The 15,177-nt window shown below is 43.5% G+C and overlaps 1 protein-coding gene across 1 annotated transcript in view; it reads left to right on the forward strand.

Moving 5' to 3' along the window:
• Palm2akap2 (PALM2 and AKAP2 fusion) overlaps window positions 1–15,177 on the forward strand; it is a 287,889-nt gene that overhangs the window by 95,243 nt on the left and 177,469 nt on the right. Inside the window, 2 exon segments of the mRNA XM_048338798.1 lie at window positions 7,530–7,644; window positions 9,394–9,415. Of these exon segments, the coding sequence (XP_048194755.1) occupies window positions 7,530–7,644; window positions 9,394–9,415 (137 nt within the window).

Below are 15,177 nucleotides of genomic sequence, written 5' to 3' on the forward strand. Positions count from 1 at the left end.
GAGGATAGTGGCAGACAGAACAGAGAACTGGTTCTGTAGGAGGAGCATTACCATTCCAGCCCAGACCCCCGCATCGTGTCTGTGACCCAGGGCAAGACAAAGGAATTGAGTCTCAGTGTCTTTGTGCAATGGAAGTCAAAGGCTCTCTTTCCTCCTGGCTATCATGACAGTTAAGTATTATAGTGCACATCAAAAACTTAAAACAGTACTAAGCATAGAATAGGCATGTCACGATCTTAATCATCACTATTCTTGTTACATACATCACTATATATAAAACACATAACTCTATTAGAACTGTTAGTATTAAAATGATGAATTATAATCATTGTCATCGATGGAGGAAGAAAAATGAAGCACACTGAGTTTACAGACAAAACCCTCTCGAGAAATTAAAGACATTAGAAACCCACATTTATATAAGACTATACTCTTTTAGACTCAACTGTCTGACCCTACCCCACCCCTACCTGAAGCAAAGGAACCTCTTATTGGCTCCTAGAAGTCAAGGGAATCGGTGTAATAGAGGATTCTGGAAAGCAGGAGAAACTGGGGCATACTTGGCCTGCATCCTTTTCAGTCAGTGCTTCTATCTCCTCTCTTTGGGCTGTGAGGGAAGGTTGTTTTCAGCAATCATGAAGACTAGGTATTTGAGGGCCAGGTAAGGCACCGCCAAAAGAAAGCACACAGAGCGAGCCATTGCAAAGGGGGCCAATCTGAAGCACTGTACTGCCACGTAACTTGAGAGAGAGCATGGTGTCACTGAAAACATTACGTAAGGTCACATGCCCTTGAGTAAAAGCAAAGACATAGGATAATCTGATGCAAAACCCATGCAATCTCCTCTACCTAGCACATCCCTTTCTCTTGTCTATGTACCAAGTGAGTCCTTCAAAACCCAGCTAATGTATCACCTTCTCAGTCAAGTGTTCTCACCACCTAGTATAGGCAGGAAATTGTATTCATCTGTAGTCGCAAGTGTCTTAAACTCACAACAAGAACTCTGGAGCTAGATCCTCCAGAGGTGATCTATTTTCTTGTTTTCCCATCTGAGACCCAAGTGCCCCCCTTCTCCCTCCCTCCCTTCCTCCTTTCCTCTCTCCCCTACACCCTCCCTCCCTCCTTCTTCACACTCAGCTGTCCTTAGAATATCCTTGCCTCTGTGGACACAAGATGACTGTCTGCCTCTACCAACATACCCCCTATGGCAGGCAGAATAACAGACCCTCCAAGATGTTCACATCCTAATCCCTATTAGCTGAGGCCTCTTGGCTGCATCACATCTTATTAGATGCACCATGGCAGGGTTGAGAGCAGGAGGAAGAAATCACAACGTAGGACAGGAAGCAATAGGCATTCAGGACTAGACATGCTCTTTTTATAACAATGTGTTCTTGTGGGAACTGACTGGAGTTCCCTGAGAACAAAATAGTCCCTTACTGCTCTCCTAAGGAACTGCCACCTTCCACTAAGCCCCATCTCGTGTTAAAGATTTTACCACTTCAACACTTCCATACTGGGGCTAAGCTTCCAGCCCATGAACCTTTTGGGGAGCCTACTCCACCCACATCCAAATAATAGCACGTAGAATAAGGAAGTGGAGAGAGTCAGGAGGGAGCTGAAGGCAGAAGAATGGCCAGAGAGATGCAGCAAGCCGACCTCAGAAACAGAGGAAGGAGAGCCATGAGACAAAGAATGTGGCTGGCCAACAGGAGCTAGAAAAGGGAAGGAAGTAGTTTCGCTCTTAGAGCCTCCAGAAGGAAACAAATTCTGCCAGTACTTTGATTTTAGCCCGGTCACTCCTGTGTCAGAGGTCTGACCTGTGGAAATGTAAAATAATACATTCATGTTGTAATCTACTAGGTTTATGGTAGGTGTTGTAGCAGCAAGGAGAAACTAATGTACCTCTCTTGAACCAGGTTCCTGCATGAAGTAGGGCAAAGGAAAAGACAAAGGCACATGCCACTTCAGTCAGCCTTCCTTCCCCTCTTTACAGAGCTGTCCCAGAAGTCCCTCCTGATCGTTTTACTTACATTCTATTGACTGAAGCCACTTTATGGCTGTGTTTATCTGCAATGGGAGCTCAGATGTGTACTTTATTGTTATTTATTTATTTATTTTTTACGTAGGCTCATTGCCATGATCAACAAATTAAGGATTCTTTTAGTATGGAGGGAGAAGAGAAGAAACCCTTGGCAGACAGCTTGGAGTTGTTACATGCACTCCCAGCGGGACAGGGTGCCCCCAGAACATTGTTCTTTCCTCTCTTCTCACCCTTTTGGGTTGTAGTGTAATTTATGTGTTTATGTGAGTGCTTTCATTACTTCACCAAGAACCCTGAGTGAGCACTGTGTTTGATTTATCTCTCAGTCCCTGCATCTCAGCACAGTGCCTGGTACAGACTAAGTGTTTGCATAAAGCTAGACGGATGAATGCATGAATGAATTCTGAAATAGAGGATGATAAATGTGCTTCATAGAGCCAGAGGTCCTTTGTGTTTCCCTACGAGGATGGTCTGTGAGGGTTAGATGGATTTTATAAGACTGTTTGGCCCCAATCTATACCTCATCCCCAGTACATTAAGCTCCCACAGCTGCAGTGCATCACCTCTCATTACAACTATTTCAGGTCTGTGCTGGGCAGGCTAGTCAGAGACTGAGGTGTGCCTCTGTCACAGGCCAGAGAGCCTCATTTAACCTTGTGTATCTGTTACACTTCCTGCCCATTCTTTATTTTTAGCACAACAATATCTATTTGGCACCTCCTCAGAAGACTGTGTTAGGTTTCAGCCATGACACTACAAACCAGTGGCATGTCTAGCCTAGCTGAGGTGGTGGTTGTTAAGTCTATGACACTGTTTCTATGGAAGGTCCCGAGTCCTGGGATTCAGGTTTTCCTGAGAGAGTTGGTGGCTCAGACCATTCTGCTACCCTTAGCCCAAAGTCCCATGTGACTTATAGGAAATTTTGTGGAAAATTTTGTAGAAAAGTCTGCTTCTTAGATCTGATGTACTCTGACTTGCACAAAGACTACCACTTCCTTCAGTCATTCCCTTCCAGAGTGAAACTTAGTTGTTATCACAGAGGTTTAGTTTCCTTGTCCGCCCCCTTCTCTTCATTGCTTCTCAGTTACACAGCAGTATCTTGACCCAAATCTTTAGCACCTGAACTATATGGCTGAGCTCCCTGAAAGCCCTAGGGCTGGAACAGGCTGTGAAGATGGTCAGGCCAGTCAGTGGGCATAGGATCACTGAGAATTCTTGACCACCTAGGACAGCTGCATTGAAGTGAGTTACTTGGAGACAAACATTTTTTTAAGTCTACCATTTTTAACACCATTTTATTTGTTTTGAACCCCCCCCCAAAAAATGTGACTTCTTTGTCCAGCCCAACAGTAAATGTTGGCTTTGAGTTTACATAGATTTGAGGAATGGCATTTAACTCCTTCAGTTAACACTGAGAAGCTGAGATCTTGGCTCCTTATCCTGTAGCCAGTGAGAAATCCCCTTCTCAGCACAAGGCCTCAGGAAGTATTGCTTTCTAAGCAGCTGGATGTTTTATTTACTTGTTTATTGGGAGTTCTGGGACTTGAAATGAAGGCCTCCCACTCTTGTTTGGCTTTTCTATTCATGGCTTGGTGCTCTACCACTTGATCCAGAGCTCCACTTCTAGTTTTGGGGGGGGGGGTGAATTGGAGATAAGAGTCTCCCAGGTTTTCTGCCTCCAGGTTGGCTTTGAACTGTGATCCTCAGATCTCAGCCTCCGAAATAGCTAGGATTACAGGTGTGAGCTGTTGGTGCCAGTTTCTGATTATTTTTATAAGTAAAGCAATCTAGTTAGGTAAATCATACATTATTCACACACACACCAGTACTAGGGATCCATAAGCACTCTACCACTGAGCTACATGAATTTTTAAACCAAAAATTATAAAAACAAAATTAAAACAGTCTATAATCTTATTAAAGACAGATACCAGTGACAGTTTTCTTTTACTCCTCAAACTTAATCCTTATGAAAGAGTACCCAGCTTCTCTCCAGATTTCTCTGAGGATTAGAGAAAGGAGGAACAGGGTAAAGCTATTCTTTCCAATTTTTAACTGCAGATATTATTGGATTCATAAATGTACCTATAGTATATATATATGTGTATAAATATGTGTATATTACATTTAATTGGAATGTAGTCGTTATGTACATATATAATACTATGTATCCACACATATATTTGACTTGCCTCAGTTAATGATTACTACAATAATGCTAGATAACAAGCTCCCTCAAACTAATTGGCCTAAACCAAAAATCAGTTCTTCCTGCTGACACTTCTGTGAATAGGCTAGGCTCTCAATTAGGAATGGCTTTGACTGGGCAAATGTTGTGACTGTGGGCTAGGCTCAGGTCTGCTCTGTGTTCTTTCTGAGGACCAGGTAGAAGAGGCAGCTGTTACCCAGAGAAGCTCTTCCTTTGACACAGGTAGAGATGCAAGGGGACAAGCCCAACCAAGCTTATGCCATGTCTGCTGATATCTCATTGGCTAAAACAGGTTACAAATCTAAAGGATGAGGAAGTATATTCCAACCACGATGGAGGCAAAGCAAATCATGTGGTCAAGACCACATCAGTAGGTCAGAAAAACATGTACTGTTCCCCAAGGGGGAAAGGGAAAAGAGGGGATATTTTTCCGAATAATGTCTGCTGTTACATCCTAAACATCTGCTGAACTACCCCATCCTTTGAAATTTAAATGAAGCGGGCTCAGAATCCAGTGGCCAGTAGCACCATCCCGTCTGCGTAGGAGACCTTCATGGCATTGAACAGGTTCAGACATGGGTCACTTGGCTGTCTCTGTTTCCCTTATTCCATATTCACATTCCTTTCCTCAACTCCCCCCAGAATAACTTACACAGATGTGCATAAAAAATTTTGCTGAACAGCAGAGAAGGTTATTTTCTTTTCTTCCTTTTTCCCCCTGTGTTTATATCTTCATGTGTGTAGCCTGGTCCTCTCTCCTCTAGATTGTATTTGCCTGTCAGCCCCCACACACAGCCTCCCAAGTCAAAGCTTGCTGAGAATTTTGATCTCAGGAGTTCTGGTGGTCTCATCTTCACTGGCCTACCTCTGTGTGCAATGTACCTTAGCTTTTTTAAAAAAAAGTTTACTCAACATGTATTGAACATTTGTGTTCTCCTCTTGATGAATTTTTAATCTAGGTGCTGGACTCAATAAAACATCTTGTTATTTGAGGGAAAAGTAATTTCTTTTTGTATGTAAGGATTGTCCTATTTCATTGTAGGATGTTTAGCAGCATCCTGGCCACAATTTGTCACATGTCAGGAGCAGCAGTGATACTCTCCTTGAGTTATGGGCTGCCAGAATAACTCGTCACTGCCAAATATCCCCCAGGAAGCAAAATAACTTCAGAGGAAGAGCACTGCTGGGATGTATAATGGATTTGATAAGAGCTCTCTGCTTATCACATGTGCATGGGCAGAGCGGGGCAGAGTATCTCCTGATAGTGAATCTCTGAAAGCCTCAAGAAGCAGAGGGCATCTGAGCTGAGACCAGGAATGATTAGAGATGTGGGATGCGTCTCCTGGAGGAGGGAGGAATGGGATCACACAGAGTCAAGAGTGAACCGAAGACCTTTGGGTCAGCTAAGCACACGGAGAGAGGTGGGGGTGGGGAGGAAGGCTAGGTAGGTCTAGGAAGATGGCTGGATTCTTTGGGGCTTTACAAGTTGTTAAGACCTCCACTTTCTTTCACTCTGAGTGTCCATTTGGAGGAGGGATTTGGTTTTAGCATTTGACTTTATAATGTAAGTAATTGCTGCAAGGTTTCACCCATTCAAAGGTTATTTTTTTTTCTGAAACCCAGGAAGGAAACAGAAAAGGGACACAATGTCTCCTTAAATCCAAGCCTTTATCTTGATGAGTCTCACCTCTCTAAAGATTGACTCTGAACTCTCCATCGTAGGTATAAATCCAAGGGCTTGGCAGCCAGTTCCCAAGAGCAGATTAGAAGATGGGAGAGGAGAACAAGGGAGTGAGTCATATAGACAGGCATACACTGTGACAAAGCCTTCAACATGGCCAGGAGAAAGGGACTGGCAGCAAAAATGGGCTGGGTACCTGTGGCTCACATCTGAAATCCTAGCTACTCAGGAAGCTGAGATCTGAGGATAGTGGTTTGAAGCCAGCCTGGGCAGGAAAGTCCATGAGACTCATCTCCAATTAACCACCAGGAAACCAGAAGTGGAGCTGTGGTTTAAACTGGGAGGGCACTAGCTTTAATTGAAAATGGATGTGTGAGGGACTGTACGATTAAACAAATTCAACAAGTTCAAGAAGCACCATAGTCTGGAGTTTCTCCAAAAGCACTAAAGACATGGCTATATCATAGTACCACCCTGATATGCCAGTCAGTGTAGAGAATGTTTACAAGGTGATGAGAGATATTGTAGGTCTTACACAGTCAGGGGTTAGCCACCATGTTGGGAGCAGGGGCATAGTTAAGCCTCCTGGCTTGCACCTTTGCATGACAAATGTACAACAGTGAACTAGTTACTTCACTATGTCAAGTCTGAGTGATCCCATCTGTACAGTGGAGCCTCCTTACTCACCAGGTCATTGGCAAAAGTTAAAAAATAATAATCGTAACCCATGTGAATATTTCTTGACACAGAGTAAATGATCAATAAAAACTAATTATTATTCCTGTTATTTCACTATAATACAGATGACTTCACCAAGTCATAACTATAGCTGCTGTTCTGGAACATTATTTTGTTTTGTTTTTTAATTTTTTTGAGAAAGGGACCTAGCCCTGGCTTACTGACCTCAAATTCATGATCCTTCTGCCACAGCCTTTCAAGAGCTGGGATTACAGGCGTTCACTGCCATGCCTGACTCTCTTCTGGAGTATTATTGAAATCTCCTAGAAGTATTGAAACTTACTTTTCCAAAAATATGTGTAATGGTTATAAATACTGAGGAAAGTTCTAGAAGAGCACAGGCAGTTGCCTCTGTTACTGCCACTTCCCTCCTTTTGTGGCTGTAGAAGCCAGGCTACTTAGGAAAAAACAGTAGGCTCCCTAGATTGCTTAGCAATGTCTTTTCTTTGAGCAAGATTAGCCCTCTTTCCTATGGCCATCCTAGAGAAGAGCAATTATTCTGAGATTTCTAGAAGAATGTGAAGCTTTTCCTTCCCGTGTTATAGCCTGCGCTGTGTAAACATAATCTACCTCTAAATAAGAACTGTCACATCAGTAGGGCTGGAGGGGAAACACCAAAGCATATTTCAGAATAATGGCCATGAACTAGCAGAGGTAGCCCTGGGTTGTTTTTCTTAGATCAATATCTTCCAGACAACAAAGACAGATATAAAGGATGCTCTGTAATGTAAAACTGGTCAGGTTCCTGAGCATAAGGTACAACTGAGACTACTAGGAAAGCAAACTTGCCCATCCGGAAGGAGCTGCAATATTGCAGAACAGTAAAACAACTTGTCTCCTGTTTGTGTGTCTTTCAGGCTGGAGCAGGAAATACAGATGCTCGAAAGTGAAGAGTCCCAGATATCAGCCAAAGAACAAATCATCCTAGAGAAACTAAAGGAGACTGAAAAATCCTTCAAGGACTTGCAGAAGGTGAATAAATCAAATGGAATTTCTCAAGTCATACCCATGGTGCAGACCTCCGCAAAATGGTGCCAGCTGGGGAAGAGGCTAGTCTGTGAAAGGAGGGCAGACATATGAGGACCACTTGCTATCCCTGAACCAAGAGTAACCTGTCTGTTCTTGTTTTGTTTTGTTTTTTTGCCAGTCCTGGGGCTTGAACTGAGGGCCTGAGCACTGTCCCTGGCTTCTTTTTGCTCAAGGCTAGCACTCTGCCACTTGAGCCACAGCGCCACTTCCGGCTTTTTCTATATATGTGGTGCTGAGGAATCGAACCCAGGGCTTCATGTGTAGGAGGCAAGCACTTTACCACGAGGCCATATTTCCAGCCCCACCTGTCTGTTCTTTCTTGTTTGTTTTTTTTTCCTGCATTTTTTGTGGTACTGGAGTTTGAACTCAAAGCCATGTCCTTGCCAAACAAGCATTCTACCATTAGAACCACATTTCCAACCCCTTTTCTAACTTTAGTTATTTTTCAGCTAGAGTCTCCCAGGGTTGCCTGTGGCTAGCTTAGGATGGTGATCTTCCTGCCTCTGCTTTCCGAACTGCCTCAATTACAGATGTGTGCTGCCACACCTGTCCCCAGGATGGTCTTGTCTTTGCCTGTGGGTCTCCTGGTCTGCTAGAAGGCATCAAGAAGATATCAGCTAGGCACCAGTGGCTCATGCCTGTAATCCTAGCTACTCACGAGGCTGAGATCTGAAGATCAAGGTCGAAGCCAGCCTGGGCAGGAAACTCTGTGAGACTCTTATCTCCAATAAACTACTCAACCCCCCCACCAAAAAACAAAACTGGAAATGATGCCATGGGTCAAGTGGTAGAGCACTCACCTTGAGCAAAGGAAGCTCAGGGAAAGATCCCAGGCTCAGAGTTCAAGCCCCAAGACCAGAAAAAAAAAATAAAAAAATAATAAAAATAAAAAGACTCATTAAATTAATCCCATTTACCTCAGCTGTACATATCCCCCACCTCATGTCTGGAAGGTCTTCTGACTGAAGACTTTTTAACCCAATTTCTATTAAACATGAAAATATACTCCCTGTGACTTAAATTATACTTAGCTTTGTGAGTCTTTCCTTTATAAATGACCAGAGCCAACACTGCATCAAAAGCACACAAATTCCAAGTAGAAAGAATATGAACACGTGGGTTTTGCTTCATGAAAAATGAGTGATACCACACAGTAATGAGCAGGGAACCCATAAGGCCCATGTCTCCTTAGTAACCCAGTGATCCAAAAACCATCTCTCAGGTGGCTGAGGCCTGAGTATCGAGGGAAACCAGCCCAGAAAAAGCACATGAGACTTACTGTCAATTTACCAAAAGAAAGCCAGAATTGTAGGCATGGCTCAAGGGGTAGAAAGCCAGCCTTGAGTGAAAAAGCTAAGGAACAGCTGAGTTCAGGCCTCAGTACCAGCCTAGTGGAATTCTAAGATGAGATTTTTTCTCCTATCACTTCTCTATCATAAACATGACTATTTCCTGGATAATTGAAATACATCTCTCAATAAATTAAAATTCAGTAGAAAATGGGAATGGTAAATACGTGACAGTTTCTCTAAATTTGGGGTGCCCAATCAAATTTTCTAAAAGAAAACTAAGGGGCTTGCCCATCACAGTTCAGATCTAGGCCTGGGCCTGGGGGAAGGGCAGTTCAATGAATGAGGTGTGGATTGTGTCCCGCATGTGCAGTAATGCTCTGCCTTGCTCTTCTTTCCACAGAGCTTCTCCACTGCGGATGGAGGTAAGTGCGTTCCGCCCCATCTATGATGGATACTTTCCTCTGGTCTGGTCCACTTAGCGGGTCTCATTTCACACAGACTTACCAAGAGACATGACATGTGACTTTGTAAGGGCATTGTAGCCATTAGGTGGCATGGCTGGGTTGGCAAGGCCTAGGAAGTCCACATTCCTGGCCTCACTACCCCAGCTGTTTATTGACTTGCTCATGCCGGGGCCTTTCCTGAAAGCAGCTCAGCGAAGACCTGTGTGCAGGTCAGGACATAGTTGGGACCAGGTGCACCCTGCAGAAAGGAGCTGGGTTGACCTAATGGCTAGATTGCATCACACGTGTGGTCCTTCAGTGTTTAGGACATTTTTCTAAGGCCTCTGATATTTTCCTTTTTCTTTCTCTTCTCTACCTCCTCCCTCCTTTCTATCTTTCCCTCCTTCCTCCTTTCTTCCCTTCCTATTTCCTCCTCCTCCTCCTCCTCCTCCTCCTCTTCTTCTTCTTCTTCTTCGTCTTCGTCTTCTTCGTCTTCTTCATCTTCTTCTTCTCTTCTTCCTTCCTTTCTTCTTTCAACCATTGGGAGTTTATTTTGAACTGGGAGAAGATAACCTAAGACAGTTCTTGCTATGAGAAAAAAACAAGTAATTGAAGAAGCCGAGACTTTAGAAGAGACACTTGTTCTGAGTTTTGAGGGTGGAGCATGAACTAAGGGGGTTGCCTTGGAGTATTGGGGTGTTGCATAAGAGGAGAACATGACTCCACATGGTCAGCAGGAATGCACCACTGGCTTGTACTGGAGAGGGAACGCTGACCCACATGTGCCCACATGCACCCGCATACTGAAGAGGTCACATTGTCATTCCATATGGTTCCCGCCCCCCCTCTCTTGCAAACCAAGACCTTCCCTGGACTTCTTCCTAATAACTAGGAGAGTGAAGGAACCTGAATTTCCCATCTCTGAGTAGGAGGTGTGGGGAGTGGAGCTCTTGTAGTCTGACCTAACAAGCAGAATGCACCCTGAACACCTGTCATTTTGTCTTCCCACTGTTTTCCCCTAATTTCTAAGTATTCATAGAGGTTGAAGCATCTTAATCATCACTGATAAGAGGAGGATATGCAATTCTTAGGGAGCCCAAGAAAGGGTTTTCATGGTCTCACCTGTTACCCTGGCTTATTCCTGCCACCTGTGGTTCTTACCACAACACACCAACTGGGAAAGAGAAACGTCTGAAGGAGGGAACAGAACACATGCTACCACAAATGTAATGAATGCATGTCACTCTGTGGTTGGAGGGTAAGAAGCACATCCTACTTGAAAGACTCGAGGATGTCTATTTTTTTCATTCAAGGCTCAGAGTTGTCAAGGCCCTCTTAGAATCCATTAACTGTTGCTACTAAGCAATAACAAGAAATTATAGAACAACAATGGTTTAGGAAATCTCTCGATTTCTGAGATGCTGACTACAGAATCTAGGTCTGACTTGAGTTACACTCACTGTGTAGATGCTACAGGTATTCAACCAAATACCTTCCACTCAGGAGGTGATGAGAAGGTCTAGAAGTGCTGTTTGTTATGCTTGGTGTTGGTCCATCAGGTATTTCCTGACTGGACTTCAGTGCACTCCCTACGATGTATTGAGGAAGAGGCTCTGGCCACTTTTGCACCGCTCTCCACTCCCTTATCTCTTAGCACAGGCCAGGTAGCCCAGCCCTCCAATGCCCATGGCCATGGAGCTTCTAGACAGTGAGCACTGGGCAGGGGCACCTGCATCCCCCACTCATCTGACTGGAATCTGTCACCTGGAGGAGACTGAGACACGAGTCCTGAATCATGAGTGCTTTCAGATGCAGAATCTGTCTGGGGCTTTCACTGAAATTTCAATGTGTAGAGATGACCTCCAATGACTCTATTTAGCGTAGAAGTTACCAAACATGCATGAGCCCAGCCTGTGAGGTCTTGATTTTCATGGCTTGAGCTTCCACCTCGCTTGAAGGCAGAAAGTCAGAGTCTCTGACACCACAAATATTTGGATATTGTTCTTCTAGCCCCAGATTATTGTTTTGTCTTCCTATGGACTGTTGCCACCAAACTGCCTCTAGCTTTCAAGACTGGCTTACCTCAAACTGTGTTCTCTCCTGGTTCTGCCTTGTCTGGTTTGGGGTATATATCTTTCTGTAGCCCCCCCCCCCCCCCAGTGAAAGAGAATGGCTGTCCGCAAGCTAAGTGCAGGGGCCAGTGGAAAGTCCATTCAACAGCATAGAAATTAATTTTCAACTTCAGGCATGTGGGTAATCTTAGAGCTCTTAACTCAAATCCAGACCCATCTCAAGGGATATTCACAGACTTCTTCACAATTGTCTTCCAACTTACCATCATTTCAAAGGTCTGGCTTCATTTCTTGTAACAGTGTGCCCTTCGACCATGCCCAGGATTCACATAAGGACATAAATCCTAAGGGAGTGAAAATAACCTGAACGGTATTCCAAACCAAGATCTGCTTGCCTAATCCTTATACTTTTTTCCTTCTTCCCAAGTAGTTGATGTGGAAAAGTTCACTCTCTTAGAAGTACTCTACCTTTCCTCTAAGAATATAGTGATCCATTATTGGTATATTCTGATGGTTTATCCTCAGGTGAATTGGTGAATTATCTGATTGGTGCAAAGTGGAACTAATCCTAGACCAGTGTCTGTTTATAGTCCTCTTCAGTGTGAAATTAGAAAAATAAAGAAAGAAACCTGCCAGTACTACAGCAGTTTCAACAGGAGTTAAAAAAAAAAAGGGACAGGTACGGAGATGTGGAGGAAGCAGAGGCTATGGAACTGATGGATGCTGGAAGAAGGAAAGGGGGAGTTAAGAGCACCATTGTAGCCAGCGAGCCCAGAGTCAGGGTATAAGAGAAGCAGGTGTACAGTGATACGGGGCATTCCATTGGGGGCATGTTGAGTTTGAAGTGATTGTGGAATGTTCAGTGGACATACCCAGTACACATTTAGACATCATCATTGGTGAGTTCTGGGATTCTCTGACTTGGTCATAATATATGGAGCCCAACTTTCTAGAATCTTCTTGCTTCACTTTCCCACTTCTCCTTGGGAGATGCCCAGATTCTTCTTGACTCACTCACCCCAAGGTTTCCTTTCCTCTTCTGATATTGTAGTATGCCTACTAATGTTCATACAAAGTGGAAGGCCTCCTTCCTTTGCACAGCAATGCTTCCTGTTGCTATTGGTCAGCAAATGGTGAATGTGTCACTGGGTAGTATTATTTGTGACCTTAGGACTTTCTGTCTGAAACCTAGCTTGAAGTGTTGAACTCATGGAATAAATTCTGGAGTTTGTTTCAATGCATATGAAATTGGTCTTTTAAATTACTAGGGCACATCTAGCTCCATTTCCAGTTCAGAAGATGGACTGTTTATTACACAGTTCTGGGTATATTGTTTTATATTTGGGCAATCTGACCATCTCGTTCATTTCTTCACCCTCTGAACTCATTGTCCTAGACCCCAGAACTTTCTGATGACTCTTCCCATGCACAGAGCAGTCCTGGGGCTTGAGCTCTCTGGCCAGGATCCCTCCTGCCTCAGCTACTCTGCTGAATACGAGTCGCTGGGCAAATGCTGGACTTTGTTTACTGTGATCCTCCTGTTCAGTGGCCACCTCAGCAGTCCTTTGTGCAGGGCAGACAAGCTGCTGCAGTGGCAGTGACCCATTAGGCCTCCTAACACTGAGCCCAATTGAATTCCCTGTTCTCTGCTACCAAAGGTAGTAAATTACACTTCCTCCCAGCTCCCGGACCTGTCAATCCTCCGTTCACCAACAGCAGAACTGTCACCTGGGAAGGAGGGGACCAGTAGAGCGGCTGGTAAGTCCTGGGGAACACTTTGGTTTTGAGACCAGGACTCTCCAAGGGGCTTTCTCTGAGCTTGAAGAATAACATGGGTGCCCCTATATTCTTATCTCTGGAGCCCCCTCCTTCCTAAGTCCGGCCTCAGGTATACCATGTACAGAAGCCACACACGGTTGGCACTAGCTCTTGATCTCCCTGAATACCAAAGGGAAGGGAAGTCATCAAGTCTTTTATGTCCAGCGTCAGGAGACTCTTTGTCTTGTGCTTGTGATTATGGTCTTTGTAGCTGTGTTTACTCTTAATCTATACTGTGCCTTTTATTTTCCTTATTGGGTTGTACATATTGAAGGTGATGAGATAGAAGCTGTGTAGAAAGGATTTTCACACAAGTGCATCCATTGCAAAAAACCTTTGGGAATTGTTTGTATGTTTTGAACGTATATTTCCAAGTCTCCTCAATTCTGAAATTGCTTCTTAGTTACTGTGGTATATTGAATGAGAGGGGCTAGTAGCAAATGAAAGACTGTGTTTCTTGCTCGGTTTTCTGACAATGGTAGATCCTACAAAATAATACATTTATGAAGATAGAATTTAAAGGCAGATATGATCAGATATGTGCTTCTGAAATTAGAATTGGAAGGATACAAGCTATAAACATATATGCCAGAAATACACAGAGAGCCAAGGTTTAAATAGAAAACAAAACAAAAGTAAAACACACACACACACACACACACACACACACACACACACACACACCTGGAATTTCCTAAAGTTGCACAGTTAAATTTGCATTATCTACTCTAGGTAAGTTGTTGTGGGGTTTTTGTTTGTTTGTTTGTTTGTTTTTGCCAGTCCTGGGGCTTGGATTCAGGGCCTGAGCACTGTCCCTGGCTTCTTTTTGCTCAAGGCTAGAACTCCTCCACTTGAGCCACAGTGCCACCTCTGGCCATTTTCTACATATGTGGTGCTGGGGAATTGAACCTAGGGCCTCATGTATATGAGGCAAGCACTCTTGCCACTAGGCCACATTTCCAGCCCCTGTGTTTTGTTTTTGTTTATTGCCAAAGTGATGTACAGAGGGGTTACAGTTTCATACATAAAGCAGTGAGTACATTTCTTATCACACTTGTTACCTCCTTCCTCATTTTTCTCCCACCTTGCCCCCTTCCCAATTCCTTCCCCTCCCACTGAGTTGTACAGTTGGTTTACAGCATATTTTCTTGTAAGTGTTGCTGTTGCATTGGTTCACCTTTTACCCTTTGTCTCTCCATTTTGATGTTCCCTTTTACTTCCTTAGTTCCAATAAACATATATACAATACCCAGGGTACCAGAATCAAATACAGTGACATCAGGGGTAAAACCATAGGGAAGGAAAACAACAACCAAAAAAGGCATAGTTTCTCATAGTACATTGAAAATAACAACAATGATAAACCACTTATTTCCATAACTTGGAGTTCATTTCACTTAGCATCATCTTATGTGATCATATGTGCACAGATAGCTATTGAGCTATTGTGATCATCTTTAGGACCATCCTAGGCATGTACTGATTATTACCAATGAGCAAAACCATGGAGTCTATGTTTCTTTGAGTCTAGCTCACTTCACTTAGTCTTTCCATTTCCTTATGAATGGGGCAATGTCATTCTTTCTGATAGAAGCATAGAATTCCATTGTGTATATGTACTCTAGGTAAGTTTTTGTTTAAAACAAATTGAGTAATGGCATCATGTACAAAATTGAAAAATTATCAACATTTATGTCAGAAGAAATTTTTCCTATAGGTCAACCTGAATATTTTTATGAGGGAAATAAATCCCTCCTTGTTTTAATATTAGAGTAAAAGAACATCAACACCATTGTCCGGTCTGCCATGTCCACAGACTAACTTTACATGTCTACATCTTAGCATACAGAC

The sequence above is a fragment of the Perognathus longimembris genome, chromosome 1 (assembly GCF_023159225.1).
Source record: "Perognathus longimembris pacificus isolate PPM17 chromosome 1, ASM2315922v1, whole genome shotgun sequence".
Lineage (NCBI taxonomy): Eukaryota > Metazoa > Chordata > Mammalia > Rodentia > Heteromyidae > Perognathus > Perognathus longimembris.